The sequence below is a fragment of the Lepidochelys kempii genome, chromosome 25, assembly GCF_965140285.1.
Source record: "Lepidochelys kempii isolate rLepKem1 chromosome 25, rLepKem1.hap1, whole genome shotgun sequence".
In the NCBI taxonomy this organism is placed as follows: Eukaryota; Metazoa; Chordata; order Testudines; family Cheloniidae; genus Lepidochelys; species Lepidochelys kempii.
In genome coordinates, this window is record NC_136404.1 from 10422645 (window position 1) to 10449580 (window position 26936).

Consider the following 26936-nt stretch of genomic DNA (forward strand, 5'->3'; position numbering starts at 1 on the left):
AAGGCCTCTCCTCAGGCTGGAGCGCCGCCCGATTTCCTGCAGGAGTCTCATGCAGAGCAGGGGAAGCTGTTTAAACTGAGAACGCATTTCACCTGGATGCTCGTTTGCCTCCTCTTAGCAGCCAGGGCAGCCCCCAAAGCTCTGCTGTGTGGTTTCCTGGGTGGCTCTGGCTTCTATTATAAGCTAGTGGTCTAGGGGATTCTCTCTCTGTATTGTTAGTTTGTGCGCTGGGGGGAGGGAAAGGAAATAACTTAGGGGTCTCCACAATGTAGCAGAAGGAGCTGGTGGGCTCTTAGTGCATCTTCACCTGGTGAGACAGGTAAGTAGCTGGTGTTTGCACCCGCTTTCTCCTGCTCTTGGGCCCAGCCCTTTCCTAGAGCCCATCATATGCTTCTTGGGGAGTAGTGTTGATCCTCGCTGGGGGGAGAGAGGGGATATGTACTGTGGGCTCCCAATTACACTCTCCTTATACTGCTGAACTGGTAATGAAAGAAGTGCTGGGGCTCAAGCAATTGTTTTACATTCATAACTGATGTGCCAAGCCCAGAGGTACTTGGGCTATGAACTCCCAAGCCCAGAGCTGTGGGGGCGTAGCCCTGTTGCTAATTAAGCACTGTCTCATTCAGTAAGAGGCATTGGAGATGCTTGTGACTGTTCTCTGTATTTCTTATACCTTGCTAGATGAAGCACCATGTCGTCCCATGGTTCCTTGGTGGCCCTGGGGCTTGGTTCCCAGCCCAGGTGTAGCACCCCCATGCAAGTGCAAACGACCCCCTTTTCTACTCTGCACTTCCTTCCACACAAGGGCCAGCCTCTCCCCCCACTCAGCCAGGAAGACTTCTTTGAGAACTTTGATGGGTATGTGTCGTCTATCTATTTATTGTGGGGCTGCCCCTCCCTGATAACTAGGGCATTATCTCCAGGAATACCTACAGATTCCTAGTCGTGCAGGCAGTATGATGCATCTCCTAGAGGAACCCGCTCTAGGAGAGAGAAGGGAGTTCAGGGCTCCCTTCAATTCTCTGTCTCTGCTGAGACTGCAAACAGAAGGGGCAACTGGTGCCCAATGACAGCTGCTGGGGGTTAGACCGAGACCCCAACTCACTTTATGTGCGCCTCCAAAAGGGCCGTTGATCTTCTCCGTGTCTGTTGGCTGCTGATCTGGACTCGAGCTAGCGCTCCAGAGTTGAAACTTCCCCTCTAACCTAGCGCCAACAGGCTGGAGTCGGCTAGTTCCCGGCAGGCTTGGCTCTGCAGTGTCCTGCCACGTGGGTAGCCCTTTACCCCAAGGCACAGCGGGTGTATAATGCTCCCATGCTGAGTTATTACTGGTTTGCGTAGCAATAACACCTTGAGACCATTGGGGGCCTCCTGGGTGCTGGGTACTGTCCAAATGCACGGTGAGATGGCCTCCGGCCTGAAGCGCCAACTGTCTAAATGGATGAGAGAGAGAGGTGCATAGAGGGTACTTGCCTTTGATCCCACAGCAGATCAGAGACAGAGCTGGGCAAGGGGGACTTGACCCCCTATGACTTTTAACCTGTGGCTAAAATCCATACTCTTCTCTCCCGGCTCTCGCTTGGCTTTCTCACGCAAGCAGGGAGCTACCCGCCCAGTGCAGGCTGGGGATCTCTTTTTAACGGGACCCACTTCCCTGCACTAGGCCCGAGAGAGGCCACTATGTTTGCAACTTGGAAGCTCTCAGTGGAGCCGATTCTCTGTGGGCCTCTGGTCCCCCCCCTATTGTATGTCTGCTGGCCAGATGCATGGAAACGTGGGAGAATCCTGGGAGTGGGGAAGGGAGTTGGTATCAAATAGGAGAAACGTCTTCCCAGCTTCTCCCTTAAAGAGCCTCGCCCCACCTTCCCCCAAGGTGTCTCTGCCGGGGAGTTAGATAAAAGCAAAGAAATGGGAGACTGGAAGGGACATCAACAGGTCATCTATTCCAGTCCCCTGCACTTGAGGCAGGACTGAATCTAGGACAACTCTCCCATCGCTAATTAAGGGGCTCTCCTGTTCCCAAGGGTTCTCTTCCTACTACTGCAGCAGAGATTCCTCCCCACCCCCCCGGCCCCCCAGTGTTTCAGGGTGAGCACTGTAACGTGGGAATGAGATCCAGGCCTTATCTCATTCCCCACTCTTTCAAAGTGACCCAGCTTCAGGAGATGGTGGGGGCAAGAGGGGGAGTTAATCAGGAAACAGGCTCCCTTCCACAATCCCGAGAAGAGCTAGACTGACCCAGCACGTTGTCCCTCCCAAATGTACCATACCTGGACTTCCTTCCTTTATCACTGTAATGTTTTGGCACCACGTGACTATCTTGCTCGCATGGGTATAATTAGTGGGCAGCAACAGAATCGGGGTGAGAACAGGCCTTATGGGTCATACACTGAGTATTTGCACCGCAGCTGGCAAGCAGCATTTCTTTCAAGAGCTAAATGCTCAAATGTCTGGTTAAGCAAAGCTTAATGCTATTTGCAATAGCACCATCTGCTTGCATCCTAATGTTGCAGTCATTCCAGAGACTGTTCCGTACCCTCTTGAAACAAATCCTGGATATCTCTTGATCCCCTGTCTAGGGTGTTTGAACGGCCTTCCCCCAGGTGAGCACCTTGACAGCCAATCTGCACAAGCAGTAATAATAATTGGAACAGAGCCCTGGTCTCCGGTGTCCCAGTTCTGTTCCTCTAGCTACTGCACCATGCTCTCTTCCTCAGCCTTGTAGCCCAAATAGGTAGGGACTCGTGGGTATCTTTCCATGCCCAGCCAATATTGGTACTTCCAATCCAGAGCTGCACTCCTGGTCTCTAACCCAGCCACCTCCCTCTCCTGAGTGATGCTGACCCAGTCTGCAATGCAGGTCACTTCCAGGAACAGCAGTGGGGAAAGTGCTGTGTTTACCTGCACTGAGGGCTGGAAGCTCCTCTGGGATTTCCTTGTATTGATGAATCCTTAAAGGCGTTGCCTCAATTGCAGCCACACTGGGGTACCTGGGTGTTTGTCTGTAAGTGGGTACCCAGCTAGTGACTGGTGCCCACTGTAAGTGATCCAGGCCTGGTGCAATTTCCTAAGGTGTGTGCAGACCCAGCTCAAGGCCTGTGTGCTTGTTTATCCCAGCTGCAAGTGCAGTTAACCTTGGGCGGGATCCTGGCTGTCTTGCTTGTAGGAGCTTCTATGACCTGAATGACATTTTTGGGGCTGACTCGTTCGAGTGCGACTCCTCGGTGCCCGACTCCCATCTGATCCAGAGGATTGTGTCTCAAGTGGAGTTCTACTTGTCTGATGAGAACCTGGCCAAGGATGCCTTCCTCCTGAAGCACGTTCAGAAGAACAAATTGGGCTTTGTCAGCATCAAACTGCTGACATCTTTCAAGAAGGTGGGTGGTTCTCTCTTGCCGCTAACGTCCTGGTACACGTGACTAGAGCAGTGTTTCTCAAATGCGGCCACTGTGGCTGCATGCGGCCACCAGGGGCTTTTCTTGCGGCCACAGCCTCCTGGGCTGTGATTGCCCTTCCAAAGTAGGGACTCCTCTTTCTCTCCCCCCCCCCACCCCAGCCCCCTGTTGCTCCTGGATGCCCCTGTTGCTCCTTGGTGTTGGTTGCTGGGGCCACCATCAGGGGTTGGGCCCTGCCACCCTCTGGAGTCACCTGGGGCACAGCGCTGGAGGAGCAGGCAACCAGTGAGTCCCCAACCTTCCCAGGGGTGGTGGGGCAGCCAGCTCTGGCTGTGGGGCTTTGGTCTCCAGTCCCGGGCACTGGCTTTGTGGTGGCAGGCCCCAGGTCTGGCCCGTTGGCTTCGGCCTCCATCCTCTGGCCTTCTCCTCCAGCTGCAGGACTTCTGTGCAGCCTCGCTCTGTTATCAGTTGTGCTTCACCCCAGAGGTGGCTGCATTTCAGAGGTAGACAGAAGTGGGCGGTTTGTAAAATCCTTTAGGATCTTTCAGGATGAAAAGTGCTCGATGTAGATATTAAGATTTTAACTGTTTGTTTGGTGCACATTTTCTAAAAATAGGGGCCTCGAATTAGGCTCTTAAATTGTGTGATAGGCTCTGGAAAAGAAAAGCAGTCTAATTTTCAGAAGTGCTGGGAAAGAAGCAACATTCATTGGCTGCTCCTGGAGGTAGTGATTGCCCAGCACTGGTAGAAATGGGGCCCTTTACTTGGGAGACTAACCTTAGGTTCCTATTTTGAGACATCTTGGCCTAAACAGACACATCAGCGGCCTTTTATGGAATTCTACATATTCAAGCTCTGACTCATGTTTAGCTGTTCTTGGCTTGTGGGAGAATATTGCGTGCGCTCTGACAGTACGTGATCATTCTGCTCGAACACACAAAGGCCTATCCAAACTGCTTCAGATTTGGTCAAACCATCCTCTGCTGGCCACAGACTGGACATGCTTCACTTGAAGCAGGAAGGACCTTGCTTTTTAAGGGTGAAGTGGTACATCCTGCTGGAAAGTGAGTCTTCACCTTAGCCATACCAAGTCTGCTGTCTGTCCATATTCAAACCAAGCAAAGGCACCTAACAGAGTGATTACCCATTGGTGGAGGCGAGGGGAATCTACCAAGGGAAGTGTTGGGCTCTTCATAGCCTTCAAATGAAAACTGGGTAAATTTCTGGAAGACGAGGTTTACCCAAACACATTACTGGGTTCAGTACAGGTGTAGCTGGATGGAAGTTTCTGAGCTGTGTTACGCAAGAGGTTGGACTCCATGATCTAATGGTCCCGTCTGGCCATACCATCTATGAAACCTCTTCTCCCTTCCTCCCCTTGAAAATAAGTGGGAACCAAGGTTCCCAAACTGTGCTCTGCAGACAGCTGAGCTCTTCTCATTTTCGGCTGGTGGGGGGAGCCCAAGTGCTAGCCTGGACTTCTGTGAAAGCAGCTGAGGGCAAAGAGGAGAAGCTTCTTTCCTAGGGGTCACTGTGCCATAATAGGGAAAGGAGACAGATGGGCTTTGGAACCTGAGGACAGCAGTAGGAGAAGGGAACAAGGAAAGCAGAGGAACGGGAGCGGGTGGGGGGAGGAGGAGGACATAATGGTATTAAGAGACCAATCAAAATACATCAACCCGGCACATGTCAGCATCAGGTGGCGTTTCCCCAGAGATGTAACCCGACAACCTGTGGGAGGTTGGGGCAATCCTCTCTTGGGCGATGCATGCTATGGAAAAGTTAGGAGAGCACCCAAGGCTGAATATTTTGTAGCTGGGAAGTGTTCTTCCCCCCGGCCCCACCAACACGGCCTGTTTCCATTACTGGTGTAACCGAAGGGATTTGCCAGCTTCCCAATAGGAGTGGTGGCAAACTAGTTTTAAGATGAAGCTTGATTGAACTTATGGGATTCTATGATGGGGTTGCCTGCAATGGCAGGGGACTGGCCTCAGTGACCCAAGAGACTCCTTTCGGTAACTCTCTGGGGTCTCCGGCCCTGTTCTGTGGAGCAGCGTGCGCTTGTAGGCCTCTGTCTGAATAACCGAGGGCCAGGCAGCACACTGGACAGCGTCCATGCACGTTCCTCCCACGCAACGCGCTTCAGCTCAGAGCGGGAAGCTCCCCTCCAGCAGGGAGAGGTGAGGAGTTGCTCTCCACAGAGCTTTTGGATCAGGGCAATTTCCAGAAGCTCCCACCAGAGCAACATTTTTATTCATATCTTCCCCTGGCGCTTCCCTCCTGGATCTCTTCCATACGCAACTTTCCCACTGCCTGTCTTCTCGGAACTGGGAGTGAAATCCTGCCCAGGGCTGGGATGGGGATAAAGGAGGTGGGAACATCATTCTGACTGGCTGCTTGGGGGGGATGAAAGAAACCGGGAGCATGTGGGGAACTGTGCCCCCTTTTCATGTCCGCATATGGACAGTACCAGAGCTCCTGGTGCATGGGGGCAGAGGGTTCTGTGCAGGTACATCCCAAGAGTAGGGAGAGTCTTTGATATCCTCATGGCAGGAGAATATTGTTTCCCTTCTCTCTTGCTAACAGGTGAAATACCTAACCCGAGACTGGAGGATCACTCTCTATGCCCTGCAGTTCTCGGAGCTGCTGGAGGTGAACGAAGAAGGGACTAAAGTGAGAAGGAAAATCCCCATCCCGGAGTCTCTCCTGAGCATCCCACCAAGCAAGCTGCTCCTTGCCTGGAACCTCCTACCCCAGGAACAGGGAATGTCGCCACCGCTCCAGAAGAGCTTCATTGAGACCATCACTAAAATGTTCAGCCCCTTCGGCGCCATCGCCTCTATTCGCATCTTGAGGCCAGGCAAGAAGCTGCCTGCTGACGTGAAGAAGTATTCCTCCCGCTACCCTGAGCTCCTGACCAAGTGCTGTGCCCTGGTGGAGTATGAAAACCTAGAGAGTGCTAGGAAGGCTTATGAGGAGCTGAACCATGGCCAGGGCTCCCCCGGCAGAGAGAGCATCAAGGTGGTCCGTCTCTCTGGGAAGGGCTCCAAAAAGAAGAGCGGGGATGACGTAGAAGAGGTGGAGCTGGTGGACCAGCTGGCCAGGAAGCAGCAGGCATCGGAGAGGCTGGCCTATGCCACGGGAGATTCTTTCTTCTGCAGCTCTTCGGAGTCTGACAGCACGCCGGCTTCCCCTCCCGTCCTGATGCAGAAGTATCTCTCCACTCCAGCGTGGTCCGCCTGCAGCCTGGGCGTGAGCTTCAAACCCTCCTTCTTCAGCAGCCCTCACGCCAGCCCTCTTCTCTCCAATAAAAGCCTGGCTCACCCCCACTGCCCTTCACCGCTGGCTGCCGAGCTGGGCAATGGTGGCTCCTCCAGCCCAGACACGAGTCCCGAGTTCCGAAGATTTTCCGATTCCTGCTGGGACAGCGGGATTGGCTCTGGCAGCTCATGGGTCCAGCGGCGACGGGTGGCCGCCCATAGCCAGTCTCTGGAAACCAGAGCTCTACCCTGCTGCTCTCTGGAGTTAAGAAAGATGCCAGATCCCTTTGGCCTTCGACCTGGGGTGATGCGCCTGCCCCGTGGTCCAGATGGCACCAAAGGCTTCTACAACAGCATCGGGAGAGGAAAGCTGGTCCTAAGACACTAGAGTGTCTCGTTGTGGTTCTTTTTTGTTTTTGTTTTTTTTTGTTCTTCTCTCAAGTAAATTAACCTCTTTCCAGGGTCACTGGGATATCTGCTAACGACATAAGCGCTGCCCTGCAGGAAGCTGGAGTCTGAAGTATTAGAAACTTAGGGGTTAAGAGGGATGTTCAATGAATAGTCGGCTTGGGAGGTGAGATGCTGAGGAAGAGGATGTACCAAACCACCACCAATTCTCTCTCGCTGTAGTGGCCACTTCTGTCCATGTGCTGTCTAGTATCTAGACTTTCTAAGCTGAGCCATGCTGCTGAGATTTTATTGTAGCTAAGGGTTTTATTCCACTAACTCCCAAGCTATCCGCCACCAAATAGTTACATGTATATCTCAGCCTGCACCTATCCCTAGCAAGATTCAGGGGCATACTCCTCTTTCTGATCCAGTAATGTAGCCTTCAGTTCTCTGAGCAGTGTCACCTGGGGTGAGTTTGTACCCTTTCAGAACCAGGCTTTCAGGAGGTGGTACTCTGTAACAGCACTGCTGGGCAGCAGACGATGTAAATAGGTTGTTTCTAAATGGAGCATTATCTGTGTTGACATGAGAGGTGATGCAGGTGGAATGTTAAATAAAGAGAGTTGAAGTATTCCAGGCACCTGTTGTACCATTTGAACCGTTGCTTTCTCCTTGCACATCTTTCCTGGGTGATCTGCAGGCTGCAAAAATATCTCCCTCTTTTTGAAAACGTTCCGATTTCAAAATGAGTTTCCTAGCAAAGGGATGCTCATTTCATCCTGTACCTAGGCTGTTTCACTGCTTCCTGCCAGGGATTAAATTAAAGTCCTCCTCTCCCCAAGGAATAGACATTTATTCCACAGACTCAGAGAATCTTCACTAGTGGTATGGGTTCTATGACACAATTAGTGGGCCTGCCTCTAGAGGATGGAATCAAGACACTGTTTCATTCCTGTATCCATCCCTGGCAAGGTAATTTTGGGGTGAGAGTCCCTTCCCCACCCATATAGACTTTTGTCTCCAAAGCAGCTTGTTTTGTTGGCTCAATAAAAGGGTGTCATGTTCTCTTCCCTAGAACCCACATGGTTGTAGACACGACTTCTGTGTCTGCTCTGAATACTGGTCTTGGTAAAACTTTAAATAGGAGATCTGCAAAGGAAAAAAAGATGGGGGGGGGGAGGGATGTATGGGGGGTTAGGCTCCTTGATGGGGATGGATAAGTACTTAATTATCTACCTTCCAGGACTCTAGTAAGGTTGAAATCATTAGTTTTGCAATCAAGGGTTCTGCATCGTTTTACAAAGTGCTTTCTATGGGCTAGTCAACACTTAAAACTTAACTTGCCTGAGCTACATTGCTCAGTGGTATAACAAATTCACGCCCCAGAGTACTGTATGCCCGGGTGTAGGGGCGGCCAGGCCCCCAGAAGAATTCTTCTGTCAATCTAGCTCCTGCCACTCAGGGGGGGGGTGGATTTCCTACATTAGTAGAAGAACCTCTTCCATTGCAGAAGGAAGCGTCTACCCTCTGGTGCTTCAGCATCATAGTGTAGATAGAACGTATGCACAAAGGACAACTGTGCAAATAACCACGTGATTTCCCCATGGAGTCCTAATGCGGGTGCTTAATGTAATGGCATCTCCGGCTGGGATCATCAGTGGGGATCAAACCAGGTCATCTGGAGCATGAGCCTCCACTACTTAACCAAAGAGGAAAAGTCCATTAACTCAGTGGTTTTCAACCTTTCCAGACTACTGTACCCCTTTGTCTGGCATAGCCCAAGTTTTACCTCACTTAAAAATCATGGGCACTGGAACAATGTGTATTCTGGGGGAGCTGAGAGCCAAACTATAAACCCTCTATATGATGGAAACCACTTCAAGCCAGGGGGTGCTGCTGCACCCCCTCAACCCTGAGTTCTAGCATCTCTGAATGATAGTGTCACCTCCTGACTCAGAGTGAGGCCCCAGGCTGCTCAAACACCGAGAGAAACAGTCCCTGCCCTACCGAGTTTACAGTCCAAAGAAGACAGGCAAAGGAAATATTAGTAAAATGGAGCCTAGGCTGGAACACATACAACTGTGTTTACAAACTCACCCTATGAGTGCAGAAGCCAGGGTGCACGGCACACATGCAATTGCTATTGAAATAATTATTGGATTTTTTTTTTGTTTATCAAAAACCTGGTAAATTATAAACAGGTGTTTGGGGGAACCAGAACTGCAGCTGTTTCAAAGCCTGCAACTTGGAAACAACTTCCCACTTTCAACACAGTTTGTGAATTAATGTTGTGAGCAGCCCGACTACAAACATGACAGTAATGGGACTCTATGTATCTGATGCATATCATACAAAGGTACCTATTTAAGGGGCAGCTGTAGGAGAGCTGGAGAGGGGTAAAGAAGCAGAGGCCATCTGAAATGCAATGTTGGGAACAGGGTTGAAAACAAGTGATTTTATTGTATTATACAGTTTTATCTGGCATTATAAGGCACCTCTCCAGGGTCCTAGGTGCTTGTAAAGCAAAGCTGTATAATGTACATATGGCTATAGAAATAATCTTCACATAAACACTTGCCCACTGACCCCATCTTTTGAAATATAAATCACCCAGTTCACTGAACTGCCCCAACTTAATTGGCTCCTCCAGCCAACCAACCCTTATCCCTTAACTTGCCCCTCTGGGGAAAAGCTGGGGCACAAGATGAGTCTGGAGCTCATCCATTCTGGGCTGTTTTGGAACAAAGGAGGAGGAGTGAGTACCTGTATCTAGGCTCCCTAGATGGAAGATGTCCCCTGCCACCGGCTTAAGCTGGGGGCCTGTTGGCTTCTGGGCCCCTGCAAATTGCAATTGTGATGGCGTAGCATGGAGACGTAAGGAGTAGCAAGGTCCCAAACTGTTCAGGGCTTTATGGATCAAACCTGGCACTATCAATCCCACCTAGAAACCAGTCGGGAGTCTGCACTGGCTTCTGAATGGCGATGTAACAAGGTGTCTGCGTGAAGCAGTACTCTAGGAAGGAGGGAACGTCAGACCTGTGGTCCATCTAGTCCACTATCCTGTCTTCAGCAGGGGCTAGTTCCAGATGCTTCGGAGGAAGGTGCCCGTGAACCCCCTGGAAGTGGACTGGTTCCTTTAATCTCAGAGGATGGCCCATGAAACAGGCTCTCACCAAGTGAAGGAACAGTCTGCCCATGGCCAGGATGTAACCTCCACCTGCTCTGTGACTGCCAGCTTGTGGCCTGTTCTAAGTGCAGAGCCAGAAAACAGCTGGGTCCGCCCCCAGGTTGTGGTGGCAGCCCTGAGATACTGAACTAACCCCCACGAGTCATTGTTTGCATGGACTGCGAAGTCACCAAGGACAATGATCCTCACTGGCTCCAACATTGCAGCAGAGAGAAGCTGAGTCACCCCGGCCAGGCTCTGCAGTGGGGTGATCTATGCACCAGGCCAGCACAGCGTTCACACCTTAAATGCATGATCGGTTGCACCCCAGAACCAGCTAGTAAGAAGCAGGAGGCAAACTCCGGCAGAGGCACCTGCTGCCACCTGCAGACTCTCCCCCAGCCTCCAAGCAGTAGCGGCCGCAGCTACTTCCTCTTCCTCCTTTTCCCTTGGCCCCCATCTTCTCAACTACCTCTGTCCTGCGTCGAGAGGGGAAGAAGGGATATCCCCTCCCCACTGCACACACCAGACGCTGCCGCCCGGCCCAGCACCAAGGATCTGGGGCCTCGTTGTGTGCCCAGGGCCCATGATGTGACCAGTTGCATCCCAATTGTGGGGCACGTGGGTGAAGGGGAGTCACAGAGGAGGAGATCCTAGGGGTGGGCATAGAGGAGCTGCTGAGAACTAATTTACACTCTGAGCAGAGTGGGATGGAAGTGGGGGTTACATCGTCTCTACCCAGCTCCTCTAAACTTCATTCGAAGGGAGCTCTGTAATAGTTACAGCGAGTCTAGTCATCATGCACTCTGAGACCATCTACTGTGCCTGGTGCTCCATTGCCATCTCCCCACGATCCGCTTGCTGGATCCACACTCCCATGACCAGCGTGGGTTAGAACCCCCAGCTGGCAATCCACTGCCATGCATTCCGGGCTGGGCAGGACTGCGGGCTTCAGTGCTTTCACTGAGGGCCTCCTTTTCCACAGCCCAGCACCTTGGATGGTCCAAGGGGGTTGTCCAATGGGGGTGTCTAATCTCACCATCCTGCACTGTACTTGACACACCCACTTTGCAGGCGCTTAAGGCACCCGCGACTGGAATAAATCCCCCCTTTGCACTGACTGATGCCGGTTTTTGTTGAAACCTGCTTTCTTTGAAGAAGGAAAGCCAATTAATTTCCCTAGGGATTTTCTGCACTTCTGGGAACCCGCCCTGAATGCATCCCCGAAAGGCAGTTAAGGAAACAGTCTGCATTAGTCATGCACAGATACATATATATATTGTCTAAGAGACCTGTAACTCATTGACCAACTGTAATATCTGGGAATGATGAATGCCTGATTTTGGACTCGGTCTGCGGGTTTCAATGACCCTTGCAGACACCTGGCCCTTTTTCATCTCCTTCCCCTCTACCGCAGTGTGTGTGACACACTTAGAACCTTCTTGTAAATGCGGGCACAGATTGGGGTTCCGGATAGATCGCTTTTAATAGAATAACAGTGGGATGGTCCAGTCACCAACTGCAACCACCTAGCCCTGCTCCAGCCCAGTTTTGCTTCCGCACAGCTGCTCCGAAAGTGCTAGTCAGATGCCTGTCACCGGGCACTCCTGCCTGCCTGGTGTGCTGCTACCCTGTGTAGAGGCAGGTTTATTCTTGCTGTCTTTCTGCTTTCCTTTCTTAGTGGATGCATTGCTGTGCTTCCTTTTTCCTTGAGGCTCTTGCCTGGGGCCCTGGAGCGACCCACTGGTTTGGGGAGGCTGCAGCACCAGCTCCAAATCCCACTTGGGGTCCTCATTGAAAGTTTTGAGGTCATAGAAATAATCCACGCTTGCCACGGTGTTTAGGATCTCGGGCACGCTATAGTCAAAAGACAGCAGCTCATCAGGCAGGTTGAGTGACCGTATGTCGCTGGACGAGTCGTCACACGGGAAGCTGCAATCTTTGCTTTCGCTCTCGCTGGACGCTAGGGTGCGGCTCAGGTTGTCTCTGGAAACCTCCGAGTCCGAGTTAGCTGGAGAGCAATCAAACAGCTTCATTGCATCTTCCAACAAAACCTTCTCAGGCAGATCGAAGGGCTCCTCTGTGTCCAGCACTGTGCTGGCTTCAGCTCCGAGGCTGTCCTGCAGAGGACAGGACACTGCCTTCACCATCACCTGCGCGTTTGCAACACTGGGACTGGAAAGAGGGTTTTGATCTTCGATGCAAGTGTCTGGGATCTGTGTATTCAATAGGAGGTTCTGGCTCATGTGATTTTCTTTGAGTTCTTCCCCCTCCACCTGCAAACCATCAAACCCTTCACACTCCGGGTTGTGGGGACTTGGCGTACCCTTAAGGTGGCTGTAGGGGCTTATCTGGAGGCCCTGCTCATTCTGGCTGAGTCCAGGCAGCGATAGAAGGAGCTGGGGCAGTTTGCTGTCATTGTTCTGACCTTCTTCCTGGGGCTGAGGCATCTCAAGAAATGGAGAGTCATGGAGTGGGTGAGGAACCAAATTAACTTGTTCTGTCCCATTAGCAGGGCCCTCCTGATTGAAATAAGGCATGATGTACTGGGGGTTGCTTGGGATCGGGTGGAAGGGTGGGTAGGGGACTGTCTGGACAGGACTCTTGAGGTATCTGTGGGTGTCCAGAAGGTAAGCGTTTGGTGAACTTGATCCACCCGTGAGCTTATAAATGGACGGTTGCACGAAATTGGTCGTTGCCCATTCTATGCGATATATCCGGGGATCGAAAAAGCACCCACAGGGTGCCATCTGGAAACCTGGGCAACGGAGATAAAAACATCATTTGTGGTGACCCCCAGAGACGATGAGTAAATAAATCCTCCGGGAGCATGTGACTCACCCCCGGCCAAGACCTGCCAAAGGCCAGATCCTCAGCTGGTGTAAATTGGTGGTGTAGTTCCGTTGACTTCAATGGGGCTGTGTGTGTGTACCAGCTAAGGGTCTGGCACAAAGGATCAAGTTCTGCTGTGGCCCAGGTAGGAGAATAAGTTACACACAGGGTACACATCTGGTCTGAAACCGGTGCAAGTGGAAACACAGCGTAACTTGCACTGATCTGGGATTTGGGGCAAATGCAGTCTGGAGTCAGAGGGTGCAGTTCCCATGGAATCTCTGGGCCCCAGTGAACAGTGTAAGTTACATGTTTGGTGTAAACTGATCACAATGCAGGTGCCGTTGACATCACAGGGTGTGTCTAGGCTACGAAGATGAGATGGGCATAGCTAGGTTGCTGTATCTGTGCCGGCCCAACCCCGTAGTGTAGACACAGCCTACACTGACGGAAGGGGTTTTCCCATGGGTGTAGGAACACCCCCACCCTGAATGACCATTGTCCATTGGTGTAGCTGCATCTCCACGGGGGGTTAGGTTAGCACAGCTCTGTTCGTTAGGGATGTACTTTTTCACACCTCTGACTGATATAGCTACCTCGACCTAACTTTTCAGTGTTGACTAAGCCACAGTTTTACACTTGCACTTTAACTTGCACTGATTTACCATTCAGATGGTGTGTGTGCGTGTGCAAAATGAGGGGAGCTTACACACCAGAGAGGGTGTACAAGAAAGAGCAACCAACAGGAGACCGTAAGGGAAAGCAGACCTTCTCTCCAGATACCAGGTAGCTGACTGCCCAGCACCCTTTGATATCTTTTACAGATGAGATCTGCAAAGGGCATTAGGTGCCTGTGATGGGATGTCCACACCAGCCCCTGAAGGGGTTAAGGTGGCTAGATGGGCCAATTAACTGCCTAGGCAGCACTTGGAGGAGGAGCCAGGGAGCAATGAGGACTAATTAAAAGCTGAAGCTCACCTGAGCAGAACAGCCAGGGTTTATATGAAGTCAGACAGCTGAAGGCAGCATGGGGCTATAGGGAGGAGGTTTGTAGTCACTTTCCCTGAGACTAGGAAGAGAAGGGAGCTAGGCTTGGAGAGAAGGATATGCCTGGAGAAGGGTAGATAAATAGACTGATAGAGGCAATATAAGAAGTAGTCCAGGGAAACAGCAGCAAGGTGTGGGACTGTGCAGACCTTAGCTGCTGAGTGTAGGGTCCCTGGGCTGGAACCCAGAGAAGAGGGTGGGCCTGGGTTCCCCTACCAGCCAGTGGAGAAGTGGCATTATTGAGGCAGTGAACTGGAAGACTGCCTGGGACAGAGAGCCATTCGTCCGCACTCCCAGAAGGGGAGAACCAAGCCATGAGGAGGGAGGTCCTGAGAGAGAATTGGCAGGAAGAGGCATCAGATATGCAGAACTAATCCTCCTCTGGGACCACAAGGAGGCGCTCCAATGGTGAGTAGTGCACCCCTGGACAGTGCCCAGCTCTTAGGAAAATTCCAGTCTTAATTCTTATGTCTTTAAATTGTATGTGCCCTAAACATACCTGCAGGGGGTACTGTGAAAATGTCTTTCTCTTGACTTGGGGGATGGTACAGGTTGGATGGTCCTGAAATAGTAGCACAGAAAAGTCACAAGGTCCCCATTATGAAGTGATACTTTATTTGATGAATATTTTGAAAGGGTGTAAAATTATTAACTTTAAAGGATTAAAGAAAATTGGAAGAGAATGAAAAGGAGAGAACCCAGAAGTATATTTGCTGAAGAGAATACCCAGGACTGATGAATCTGAGGGGGAGAATTTAACAGAGGAATAGACAGAAGAACAGAGAATTAGTTATCTTACCTAGGGATACAGGGTTGTCTGGAAGGACAAATGTTTGAAGTGGCTGGTTTGACTGGCTCTCTGATTGATCTGAGGGTCTGGGAACATAGGCATCGTGTTGCTGGTAGAACAGTTTCGGTTGCTGCGTCATTACTGTGTCCGTTTGAAGGACAGTCGGGTTACACGACTGCTCTTTGGATGTATCTAGGACACTTGGCTCTAGTGTTGCCATGGCTGAGAAGTTCTGTTTTGGTGGTTACTCGGGACAGAATTCCAGGTAACAACTGAGGTTCTAAGTCCCCTAAAAGTGCGGAGAGAGGTCACTCCAAAGGTAATGACTATCTGAGTTTTATATTGGGAAACTTTTTTAAAAAATCCAGCAGTAAAAGTTTGATCCTGGGATTGCCTTGTCTGGGGAGAATGGGTGGTGTTGCCATGAGATGTTTCAACAAGGGTTGGCGAAAGTGTGACCTATGGGGCATGGTGATGAGATGAGAACGGGTGCCTCGGCTTTAATGTGGCACACGCAAAACGCTAGCTCTTGCCGCTCGGCATAAAACGAATGTGTTGCATCTTCATTTAATCCTTCAACACCTCAGCTAGTTAATCAGGTAAAGATCTGCCCCATCTTCTCACTCCGGCTCACCTGCCTGTGCAAGCCCCCATGCACTCTCTCTCTAGCTTCTCTCTCAGCGGTATCTGGCACAAGCTTGCATTCTTCCCACGGAACTTTTCCCCAAGGTCCCTGGGAGTGCAGGACGCCAAAGGGGTTGGTGGGTGCTAACGATCCTCCATGCTCACCAAGAGCTCATCTCTAGGGGTGGGATAGTAACCCATGTAGATCACCCCTGCCCTTGGGAGGGAGCAGAGGCCAAAATGGGCTTAAGCCACTTCTGAATGAATGCTCTGTAGCTGCCATCTCCGTTCCTTTGCTTTGCCCAAGGCAGCAGGCAAGAGCTTCCTTCCTGGTTGAGGCCACTCGGCGAAGTGGGCAGTGAGATCAGTGGCCCTGACCCTGAATACCAGGGGTCTGATTCTCCGTTAGTTTACACTGATGCACCCACTGCAGTCCATAGAGTTGTCCTGGTGGGAGTGGATGGAGAATCAGCTCCACCCCCCCCCCCCGGAGTGTTTAGTATTGCTCTGCCTGAGGTCCAGCAGGCAGGTGGCTCTGCTGTGTTAAGCTGGGAGCTTCCCCACATCCCAGGCCCTCTGGAGACCTGGCTCACTCCAACATCCCATAGACCTGTGACCTCACAAGGGCTCTGCTTATTCTATGGATGGAACTGAATGACTGCGGAGGGGAAGGGTAGTGGAAGATCCTTGCAAGGCTAGGAGATGGTGGCCTGACTGGCCAGGGTGAGAGAAGACTTTGGCATAGGAGGATTTAATTATTACCTTTATGTCGTTAGGGAGTTTTTATGATGTCTTACACACCACACAACAAGACCTTCTACCAGCAGTTCCAGCTTCCTGTGTATTTTGCACAGATAATCGCTCTTATGAACTCTGCTGCAAATGTTCTTAAATGTGTACTCCTACTTGATCCAGCGAGTCTTAGACGCATCCGAGAGCCTGCCACCAGACAGCATAGAGGTTTGTCGTCTTCGCTGAGGCCACCTTGGCTTCACTCCCATTGACTGCAATGGGAGGAAGCGATCATCTTAACTGAGGGCAACTTCAGGTCTCCTCCACTGAGAGCATTGGCTGATGGTGGCCATTACAAAATAAGGTGAGTTTCTCTAAAGGAGACTTTATGTGCCAGCCTCTGTGTAAGGAGAAACTTACTTTTCAGCAATGAAACAGCAGAAAAACCAACCGTTCATCCTAAAGAATTAAAAATAAACCACCAACTACACAATTGCACCCGCTCTACTTAAGAGTCACCTCTCTGTTTGTGCAGCTAGAAAATGCTGCAGTGGAAATTACCAGGGACCAAGATCTGATGAAGTGCAACTTTAAAAAAAATTAATATTCATTTTACCTGACTAATTAATGAACTCAGAAAATCCACTCAGTACTTAGAGTAAGTGGTGTAATTTTAGAGAACATACCCTGTACTCTTCAGACTCTGCAAAGGAAACAAATCCCTGCTCTAAGTGGAAAATAGTTTTAGATACATTGGACAAGTCTGATATGGCTGGTTGGCTGGGAGGAGGAAGAGAGCCCGATGAGCAGGGATGATGTGTACAGTTTGATAAAGTGCCTGACACTGGTATATTCAGAGAATAATGGTTGGAGTTTCATTTCTTTGGCACCCACTAAGGGCAAGTCCAAGGACATCTCGGACTGTGATAAGAGGCTTGGAAAATCAAACTCTCTATCTGGAGAGTAACATTAGCTATAAACAAAGGCATGAAATGGGGGAGGTGAGCGTCAGTCAAATCTGCCCATCCTTCCCTAGCAAGAAGGTTGGCCTCTAGCAAAATCAGGGATTCAAAACTTGGAGGGATAGAAATAAAAAAAATGTATGTTCACAAGTAATTTTTCCCAAGGTTTGCAGACCACATAAATGTATCCGTCAGCTAAACCTGGTCATAAATGGGCACCAGTCTAGGAGCTTAGCCACTAAAACGCCCTAAAGAGTGAGATTCAGTATGGTCAGCCAAAGGGCAGATGCTCTCCTATGCTTGAACTGAGCAGCTGAGTTTAATAAACAATTGGGGCCAGAGGATGGCACTGTCCTCACATATATTCATCTTGCTAACCGCCTTAAGCACTGCAAGGGATTGTGCAAATTTGGGTGTTAAGGATAGATTTACAGCTCCTATTTGCCTTCTTTACAAGTCTTTAAATATGTAAGAGGAAAATTAAAATTCCTTGAATACACGTTGGCTTTATAGCTCAGGCAGCTGGTATTAATTGTTATGCTAGGTGGCTTTTATTGTGCTTTTTTAAAAAAAATCAAGCTCTCAGTGTTTTATAAAGGAGGGTCAGAATCATTATCCCATTTTACAGGTGGAGAAATTAAGGCCCAGAGATGGGGAAGTGCTGCAAATGGATCTTTTTTGCATTTCATGATTAATGCTAAATTTGTAGTTTTTCATGGGGATTTCTTGTGAAATTTCAAAACAAAAATGAAACCTTTGAGTGACCTCCATTTCACTGCAAAAAAGAAACTAACAAAGTGAAATGAGTGATTTCACCTGTTTGTTTCCAAATCAACTCTTTCTGCAAATTCCCCTCCCCCCCCCAAGAAATGAAAGATCAGGGGCATGGAATTGGGTGAAGTAAGACTGTAGACAATTTTGCAAAACAATTAGTTAAAATCTTCTCTACAGTGTCACCCCACTCTGAAAATAACTCTATATTTACAACACATTGGACTACCAAGATTATCCTCGCCCATGGAGACTACTATTCGGGAGATGCCAGCCATGGCTCTGTAGTTACAGCTGAGCTGAATTTTGCATTTAAAGCAGAGATTCGTATTCTTTGTAGGAAAAATATCCTGTATCCTCAAAGTTGCAGCACTTTGAGTACCAAATGCATTTACAAATAAACCCCTTCATTAGTTTGAGTTAAAAATAACTTTTAAATGGGTCCTTTTAGAAATTTGGTACTTTTTTGTCCCAAACGACCTCAGCTCTGTTGTCTATTCCTTCAAAAATTGGCAGAGAAGTGAATCTTGTGCAATAGGTAGATTTTTGAAAATGGTTTTTAGGATTAACGGCAACTTGTTCCTGTTTTTCATAAATAAGTTTCTCCTTTAGCAGAGGCTGAATAAAACAGGTCTATTGTGGAGAAGTCCATGAAGAATCGCCCTATTCCAAAATAACCACCATCCCCCATTGTTAATAGTTGGCCACTCTGTGCATGCATTTGCATCTGCTAAATGGGTGGGATTAGATTTACCTTCCTCGCAAGGGTGGTGTGGCGGTTTCATTAATTATCTAAGTGCTTTGATGGCCTTGAATAGCCATGCCCTCTACTGGACAGGATGAGAACTGCTCAGCTGTGTGTCAGAGGCCCCCCGCTGCTAATGTAGATCCTCCTGTAGCTGGTACAGCAGGGTCTTTACTTTTGGAGCAGGAGGGCCTGAGTTCTGGTCCACGGCCTGCAGTGCAGGGTAACCCACAGAGCACTGCTAAGTGGCCTGCATCTTGAGTGGCACTCACGTTTGGCAACCCCGCCTGCAGCCCAGATGGGGGAGAGACACTCCCCCATAGCAAAAGTCTCTGCCATTGGCCTCTCGCAGAAGGTGCCCTCACTCCCCTGCAGTCTCCCCCACACTGGTCTCCCCACTTCTCTCTGCCCTGCACCTCCCACCCGGGCTGGGCTCTTTGCTCAGAGGCTGCTGTACTTCCTGCTGAGACGATGGTGGTTTCTCCTGTGACTCTGCCATGGGCTCTTCCCCAGCCCCCTCTGGGTCCCTCCCTGGAGGAAAGGGCTGAGGGCACAGCGGGCACTGACTGGCTGACTGGGAAGATGGGACCCAGGCCTGGGACTTGGTGCCAGGCCTACCTGTGGTCCGGCTGGGTTAAGTACCTGGCTATGGGAGCCCAGGCCACTGCTGCGGCTTGTGAGGGGTGGTTCCTGGCTGCTGTAGCCTCAGGGCTCAGGCTCCACAGACAGACTGGACCAGGAGGCCCCTTGGAGTGGAAAGAGAGGAGGCACAGCCAGACGCTCCTGGAGCAGAGGGCCCTGTGGGGCCCCTGGATCCCCCTACCCCAGGGGTTGTGTGGTGCTGGTTGTGTATGGGGAGAGGCCCCCATGGCCTGACCTCTCTGTTGGGAACCCCCTGATGGGGGAGACGCGTTCCTACCACCTCTTTCACAGGGCCCCCCTGCTTGTGCAGGGCACCGAGGCCTCCCCAGTCCTATAAGGACCCATGCCAGAGTGTGGGGCATGGGACCACCCCATCCCATAGGGATCCCTGCCTGCATGAAGGTCGAGCGCAGCAGGGCAGGCAGGAGGAAGGTCCCCAGCCCACCAAAAGGAGAGCGGCAGCAGCAAGCTGGGGTGTCCCTCAGTCAGGGAGGAGGGAGCACTCCTGACCAGCTGGAGGCTGGTGGTCGGCCACCCATTGCCCCACCAGAGGGCTCTTGTGTGGGCAACGCTTGCAATCAACATCCCAAGCAGGGGGTAGGTCTCTAATGGGTGGCAGGGCTCCATACCAAGTGCCTCAATCCGGCTGCGACTGCAGGGGGAGGTAACAAGTGTGGTGTATTGTAGTCCACCAGGCAGTTGTTGGTACTCAATACTGTAGTTCAGAATTGCCACTCAAGTCCATGTTCTCCAGCCAGTGATGCTGAGAACATGAATGGATGGGTCATCAGCAGAGTAGGTGAGAGGAGAATATGGCCCTACAGGGTACCTGTTACTAACACGTTTCCCAAAGCGTGGGGTGTGCTCCCTTCAGGGGCATCAAGGACTAGCCAGGGGAATTTGGACAGCTCTCTAAATTGTTCTTCAGAGTCTTTGCTTTCGTTTTCTCTCTTAAAGGGTAGTTTCTAGCTGTTATGGTTGCGAAGAAAACCTTTAAAACATGATCTGAGTTTAACCAAGGTAGCGACATCTGCCTGAATTTGCAGAGCCTGAAACAAACCTTCTGATGTGTGACTTGCCCCATTCATTTCTATGGATGCATCTTAGATGCCAATGATAATACTTTAAATGACAATACTGACTATTTCACTACTCCTTGAAGCATGGAAGAAAAGATAGGAAGGATCATGTTATGAGGAGCTAAACTCTGGGCTGGCCTTTAACCCTGCATGGCGGGGGCACAATTTGTTTTGCTTTTCCTGCAAAGGGAGCCCATCTTTTTGGGAAACGTATTAAATTACAGTAAAGCCACAAGCAGCCACTGTGGCAAAGCACCACTGTACATGTCCCTTCTGTAAGGGACAGGTTGTGCTTGGGCATTTTGTGCTGCTCTTGCAGACACAGTGGGTCCTTTGTAATTTCTCCTCTTTCTGCTGCCATGTGAGCTCTGATCTCCCTTAAGAGGGAGGATCCCTTCCTGCAGCTGGAGGTCTGGGTAGAGAGGGAAGCCCTTTTGACATGTTCTGCTGGGGGACCTGTCCATTGTGCCAAGAAGCATCCCTAACCCATATGGGTGGTTTGAAGTGAAGCCCAGAAAGCAGGGAGATTCTTGGCCAATATTGGGAGGATGTGGGGAGGTTTACCAGCAGAGATTACAATTAGAATTGGAAAAGGTACAGAGAAGGGCAACAAAAAGGATGAGAGATTAAAGACTGGAAAAGAGACAACTAAGGGGGGATACGATTGAAGTCTATAGAATCATGAGTGGTGTGGAGAAACTGAATAGGGAAGTGGTGTTTACCCCTTCACATAACACACAAACTAGTGATCACCCAAAGACCTTAATAGGCAGCTGGTTTAAAACAAACAAACAAAAGAAAGTACTACTTCACACAACCCACAGGCAACCTGTGGAACTCATTGCCAGGGGATGTTGTGGAGGCCAAAAGTATAACTGGGTTAAAAAAAGAATTGGATCCATTCATGGAGGATAGGTCCATCAATGGTGATTAGCTAAGATGGTCAGGGACGTAACCCCATGCTGTGGGTATCCCTAAACCTCTGACTGCCAGAAGCTGGGAGTGGCTGACAGGATGGATCACTTGATTGTGCTGTTTTGTTCATTCCCTCTGAAGCACCTGGCATTGGCCACTGTCAGAAGACCGGATCCTTTTGAATCCCTCTGAGCCTCACCACTTGCTCCCCAGGATGGCTCATTTCAGCCTCCAGCCAAATCACTGGTTTCCACCTGGCAAAGAGTCTTGTCTGCTTCCTTCCAGCAATGTCATGACTAAACCTGGCTGAGTCCAAGGGTTTCAGACATGTGCTCTTGGCACTGGCCTCTTAAAACCATCCAATCTGAGGAGTCTAAACAAATAGCGGTTGCTTAGTGCTGCCTCACACACACGTGCCATGTGAGGAGATCAGGGTTTTACTGCTCTGGTGCCTATGAATAACTAGGAGCAATTGGCTTGCAGTGAGTTAGGCCGGTTGGATGAGATTTCTATAAGTAGGGTGACCAGATGGCCCGATTTTTATACAGACAGTCCCGATTTTTTTGGGTCTTTTTCTTATATAGGCTCCTATTACCTCCGCACGCCCAGTCCTGATTTTTCACACTTGCTGTCTGGTCACCCTATCTATAAGTTTGAAGTCCCAACTTTCTGGTGTGTTGGAGAAATTGAATTTCATCAGTCTTAGGGGAGGAGACGGGGGGTTGAAAGGGTTAAAAGCCTGCTGTTTATATTGCTGGAGGGCTGATCGGGTGAGGACCCGAAGGAGAACTAGAATTATTTGCAAGAGAGCACTTTATGGTGTGTGCGCACCACAGTTCCCTACTCTAAGAGCTAGCAGAGAGTCCCCTTCAGTTCAGCTGGTAGAGGCCTGTACTTTTTGGGAGTAGGAGGATGGCAGTTACATGCAGTAGCCATGGTATAGGGCGTAATGGAGCCCTACAGTGGTCATGAATTTGGTCCAGCCTCCGGGTGCTGTGCTTGGCTGTCAGTATTGACACCCTCCCGTGAAGCCTCCTAAAACAGGGGTGGCCAACCGGTGGCTCTGGAGCCCCATGCGGCTCTTCAGAAGTTAATATGCGGCTCCTCATACAGGCACCGACTCCGGGGCTGGAGCTAAAGGCGCTAACTTTCCAATGTGCCGGGGCTCCCTGCTCAACCCCAGACTCTGCCCCCGCTCCACCCCTTCCCACCCCTTCCCCTGAGCCTGCCGTGCCCTCGCTCCTCCCCACTTCCCCCCCCAGAGCCTCCTGCGTGCCACAAAACAGCTAATCGGGAGGTGCAGGGAGGGGTGTTGATGGGTGGGAGGTGCCGGGAAGGGGCCTGCAGATGTATTACTGTGGCTCTTTGGTAATGTCCATTGTTAAAATCTGGCTCCTTCTCTGGCTCAGGTTGGCCACCCCGTCCCAGAGTATAACCTGGATTATTTTTTTTAAATGATCCTTTTCGCACCATATTGTTGATCATGAAGAACTAGACACCCATTGCCCTGTGCCTTTATAGGTTACACCAGTGCAAAGTGGTGGTGGAAGGCTGCCATTCTGATGTGGTAGCAGTTCGCACCCCACTTTGCACTGGTGTAAATGACTGCACCCTAGCGGCCCCAACCATTGGCCTGCTGGTGTAGGGATTCGAAGAACCCTTGTTAAGCATCCCCTGCCCTACTCCGCTGGAACTGGATTTTGACACACAGTTGGTGCTGGCTGCTTCCACTCCATAGACTTCATTTAGCTGCACCACACACATGGACCCAGTGTCTATTCAAGTATCCATAACATGGTCTCAGCCGTGACAGTATTTTTAATGCAACCAACCACCAAGTCTCTAATAGGATCTCTTCCTCCCTGTATCGTTTCTCTGTCCCTCTGGACCCTCGTGATTGTAGTGTTAACCTGAACACGTGCAAACCATTCTTCCCGCTTAGAGCGGTTCTCGCCGTGCATCCCTCTGTGCTGTCAGGCTTGCTTCAGGAAGGTGAATTCTCATGGTGTAACTTCTCCCAACTGGCTCAACACCTCACAACTCGAGAGCAGGCACACCTCTGCAGGTAGGTTTCCTGGACCTCGTCGCTCAGTGACATGAAGATAATGAGGCAAGGGGAAAACAATTTTCCCGTTGACCCGAGGAACACACAAGAATTTTCATGACATTCTGTGTCAGAGTTATCATTCTGCGATCCCCAATGCTACAGGTGTGTCATGCCAGGGGAGGGAGCACAAATTTCACCCCATCGAAGGCTGCACTGGTGACTTGCTAAGACCCTAAGGGGCTGCACTGAATGTCAACTCTCCTCCAGTACAAAGATCCTTCCACCATGAAGTGGACTGGCTGCATTGCATGCTGGGATCTACTTATGGTCCTGGTTCTGTCTGCACTAGTGCAAACAGACATAACTCCAGAGAAGTCTGTGGGGTTCAGACCAGTGTGAGATCAGAACCAGGCCAGTCAGGTAGCAGGCCCACTGTCCCTGCAAGGGTGATGGTGCCCATAAGCCACATGGTAGAACTTTATGGACTATGTTTTGCCAGCTACAAGCTACAGTGGACTTTGCATTTGTTGAACTACTTTCCACCATCGATCTCAAGGAAGGTAAATGTGATTCCTATGGTACTGAGAAACCTAGGCAGCTGGTGGTTCAGGTCTGACAGTGAATTAGTGAGAGTTGGACACAGAACCCACAAATCCTTGTGCTTACTCCCCTGGTCTAGCCACTCGACCGTGCTGCATGCCTGTCTGCATACACTTAGGGCAGGGCTACACTACTGCTTACGTCGATCTGACTTCCCCCGCTCAGGGGTGCGAAAAAGCCCCCTCCCACGTGATGAAAGTTTTGCGCTGTCCACTCCCCCAGCGCAGACGCTCCCCTGCCGACGTACCTGCCGCTCCTTGCCGAGAGGCAGTGATTATGCCAATGGGCGAGCGCACTCCCATCAGCACAGCATGTCGTCACCAGACCTGCTACAGAGGTGCAGCTGTGACGATCTAACGCCGATGTAGATGTGCCCACACTTAATGTGCTGACACAACATGCTTGCCGTGCCTCAGCCTGATTCTGAACTTGAGAACTGCAATCCTAAACTCGAATCAGTTTGTTCATTTTTTAAAGTCAGCCAGTTAGCACATCCTCCTGCTGCAGGAGATACTGCATCAGGGCAAGACAGGTTTCTTTTTGCCACCTTTTTCATTTTCGAAATAACACCTTCAACCCAATTTATATCCCCGCAGCAGTCCGGATCTACCTGACCCCGTCAGGTCCTGCTCTCTCCCCTCACATCTTTCCTGCTTCCTGTGCACCTGGGCTACTTTCTAGCTTCTGGTTCTGTTCAAGAGTCTATGCTGGGAACTTTCAAAGCTGCTTTCCTGCCAGCCAGGAAGCCAATTGATGTCACGAGTGATGGGAACACCAATCCAGTGGGAGCCAGATTGAGATCCAGCAACGCATTTCACATAGACCATCAAGTGGTAATAACTTCCAGTCACCGCTAATCTGGGCCATGACTGAGTCCATAGCTCCTGAAGATGGAGCTATCAGTTCCCTGCTGCATGTGTGGGCAGTTCAGCTGCCAGCAAATATGCTTTTCCATGGAACAGAAGCTGCTAATGCTGAGGCTAATGCAGTCCCTTTCCTCAGCTGAGTAGCTGCATTAACCCCTTTGTCTCCTCAGGATGCCCAGTGAAGGGAAGCTCTCAGAAGGCCCTTCAGACATACCTTACGTTCCTAAACTTCAGACTGCCATTGACACAGTCCTTCTGTGTCAATGGACTCAATGATATAGAGAGACCTAGGTATCCCCTAGTACTGGCTAAGGTTAGGCCAACATACAACTGTTGAACTTGAAGGAGCTCTCTGATTCCCTCTACGTGGCTGGAAAGCTAATTTGCAGTGTAAGCCATTTCAAATGCAAGGAGTGCTGAAATGTCTTACTGGTTCCTATTCACCTGAATGATTCACAGACATGGTCGAGGGAGGCGTCAAATGGAAACACATGCAATGCGAAGAGCAAATCGCTACCAGATGGAGCGTGCTCCTAAGGGAGGAGACAGACCAAGTTAAAGGATGCCCAACTGGGAGAGGAGCAATTTCTCTTGTACTCTGAACATGGGAGGGGAGTGGCTGTAATGATGCCTGGAAAGAAGGGGAACAAAAGGTCTTGTGGTTGGATGCAAAAAGCTCAGCTTGCATGAGTTGTGTTTTTGTTTGTGTTTTTTTTTAAAGGAAGGAACAGAGTTGAGGGTTTCTCCCGATCTCCGTGTGAACTTTGCACCGTTTCAGGAGCTGTGAACCTCTTGAGCGATACTTGGTGTCTGTAGGGGATTTCAAACTATCCCTCTGTGTAATAGGGATGGAAGAGGTCTCCAGACCAAACTAGTACAAGCGGATGCCCCTGTATATACTACAGATTGTGGGCCCGATTCCCCATTGCCCTGTACCTTGTGCAGTCAGGGCAAAGTTGGCATAAGACACTGCCCTGCTGATTTGCTAGCCTTTTACACAAGGTGCAGGGCAACAGACCATCAAACCCCATGTGTGTCTATTTTCATTGCTCCCTTCCTCACCCACTCCCCTGAATGAAATGTGAACCTTGTGACCCTGAGTTTAAGTCTGGAACCTACAATGGTTAGTAGGTAAAACAAGTTTTCCTAGCCTCTACCCCACGGCTAAGGCATGTTAGGGTAGCGTGGGAAGGGAATGCAGACTGATTCCACTTCTGACTCTAAAGAAGCGGGGTCCCTCTGAAGATCCAGGGGAGCCCCTGAAGGCTCACTTAAGGAGCCAAACTCAGAAGGCTGGTTCTGCAGGAGAAAGCTCTTGCAGGCCTACAAATATCTTAGCAGCCAGCAGTGAGTCAGAAAGAACCTTCTCTTCTGGACAGGCCCAGAGAAACAGACGCTGGGATAAGTGGGATCATCTCATTGTTTGCTGGATCAGCCCTTCAAGAAACACCTACTCATCCATGGAATCCTTTGAACTCGCACACAATGGGTCTGCACATGTAAGGATTTGCAGGCTCGGTGCTTTTGTAGTGCTGGAAGTGAGCTGGTTCAGAAGGGATTGGATCTGTGACTCACGATGGGGGCCAGTCAGGCTCTTACAGAAGTACTGTCACAAATGGCCACTGATCTTGAGTGCCTGACTGCACACACCTTAAGGGGTCCCCAGTTGGGGCACCCAAAATCAGAGGCACCCCCAGGCAGTGGTCACTTTGGAAAATGGTAGCCTTAGTCCCATTCACTCCCTTCCACTGCACTTTTTTTCCTGGTAAAATAATCCCCAGAACAGTATTACAATAACGCCTAGAAGCCTTGACTGATATTGTGGCCCCATGGGCTGGGCATTGCACAGAGTGAGAGACCCTGCCCCAACAAGTTTACACCTGAGAGAAAAGACAGGCAAAGGGTGGGGGAAAGGAAGGATTATTATCTCCATATCGCAGACAGGAATCAGAGTCCCAAAGAGGAAGTGACTTGCCTCGCACTGTGGCAGAACCAAGAATTGAACACAGTTCTGCTGAGGATCAGTCCACTGCCTCTTAACAACCCAATCACTGTTTGCGCATCTTGTAAATA

The 26936-nt window shown here is 50.3% G+C and overlaps 2 protein-coding genes across 2 annotated transcripts; one reads left to right on the forward strand and one right to left on the reverse strand.

Annotated features, from left to right (window-relative positions):
* The first annotated feature begins 685 nt into the window (after positions 1–685).
* On the forward strand, positions 686–7661 carry LOC140903251 (la-related protein 6). The gene is made up of 3 exons (XM_073324228.1): positions 686–858; positions 3167–3377; positions 5982–7661. Exons 1-3 carry the CDS (start codon positions 692–694, stop codon positions 7041–7043), a joined length of 1440 nt encoding a protein of 479 aa, XP_073180329.1. The 5' UTR covers positions 686–691; the 3' UTR covers positions 7044–7661.
* A 4133-nt stretch (positions 7662–11794) lies between these two features.
* PRR22 (proline rich 22) lies at positions 11795–15100 on the reverse strand. Its single transcript, XM_073324684.1, has 3 exons — positions 14890–15100; positions 14590–14652; positions 11795–12969 (listed from the first exon to the last, which is right to left on the reverse strand). The coding sequence occupies exons 1-3, from the start codon at positions 15098–15100 to the stop codon at positions 11795–11797; spliced, it is 1449 nt and encodes a 482-aa protein (XP_073180785.1).
* Between the last annotated feature and the right edge of the window lie 11836 nt (positions 15101–26936).

What these genes read in the sequence shown, in the direction of transcription:
- LOC140903251 (XM_073324228.1), top strand. Translation starts at nt 692, where the DNA reads ATGTCGTCCCATGGTTCCTTGGTGGCCCTGGGGCTTGGTTCCCAGCCC. An exon ending in TTCTTTGAGAACTTTGATGG is followed by an intron (nt 859 to 3,166) that starts GTATGTGTCGTC and finishes TCTTGCTTGTAG; the next exon opens with GAGCTTCTATGACCTGAATG. An exon ending in TGCTGACATCTTTCAAGAAG is followed by an intron (nt 3,378 to 5,981) that starts GTGGGTGGTTCT and finishes TCTTGCTAACAG; the next exon opens with GTGAAATACCTAACCCGAGA.
- PRR22 (XM_073324684.1), bottom strand. Translation starts at nt 15,100, where the DNA reads ATGGCAACACTAGAGCCAAGTGTCCTAGATACATCCAAAGAGCAGTCG. An exon ending in AGACAACCCTGTATCCCTAG is followed by an intron (nt 14,653 to 14,889) that starts GTAAGATAACTA and finishes CTACTATTTCAG; the next exon opens with GACCATCCAACCTGTACCAT. An exon ending in TTTCACAGTACCCCCTGCAG is followed by an intron (nt 12,970 to 14,589) that starts GTATGTTTAGGG and finishes TCCGTTGCCCAG; the next exon opens with GTTTCCAGATGGCACCCTGT.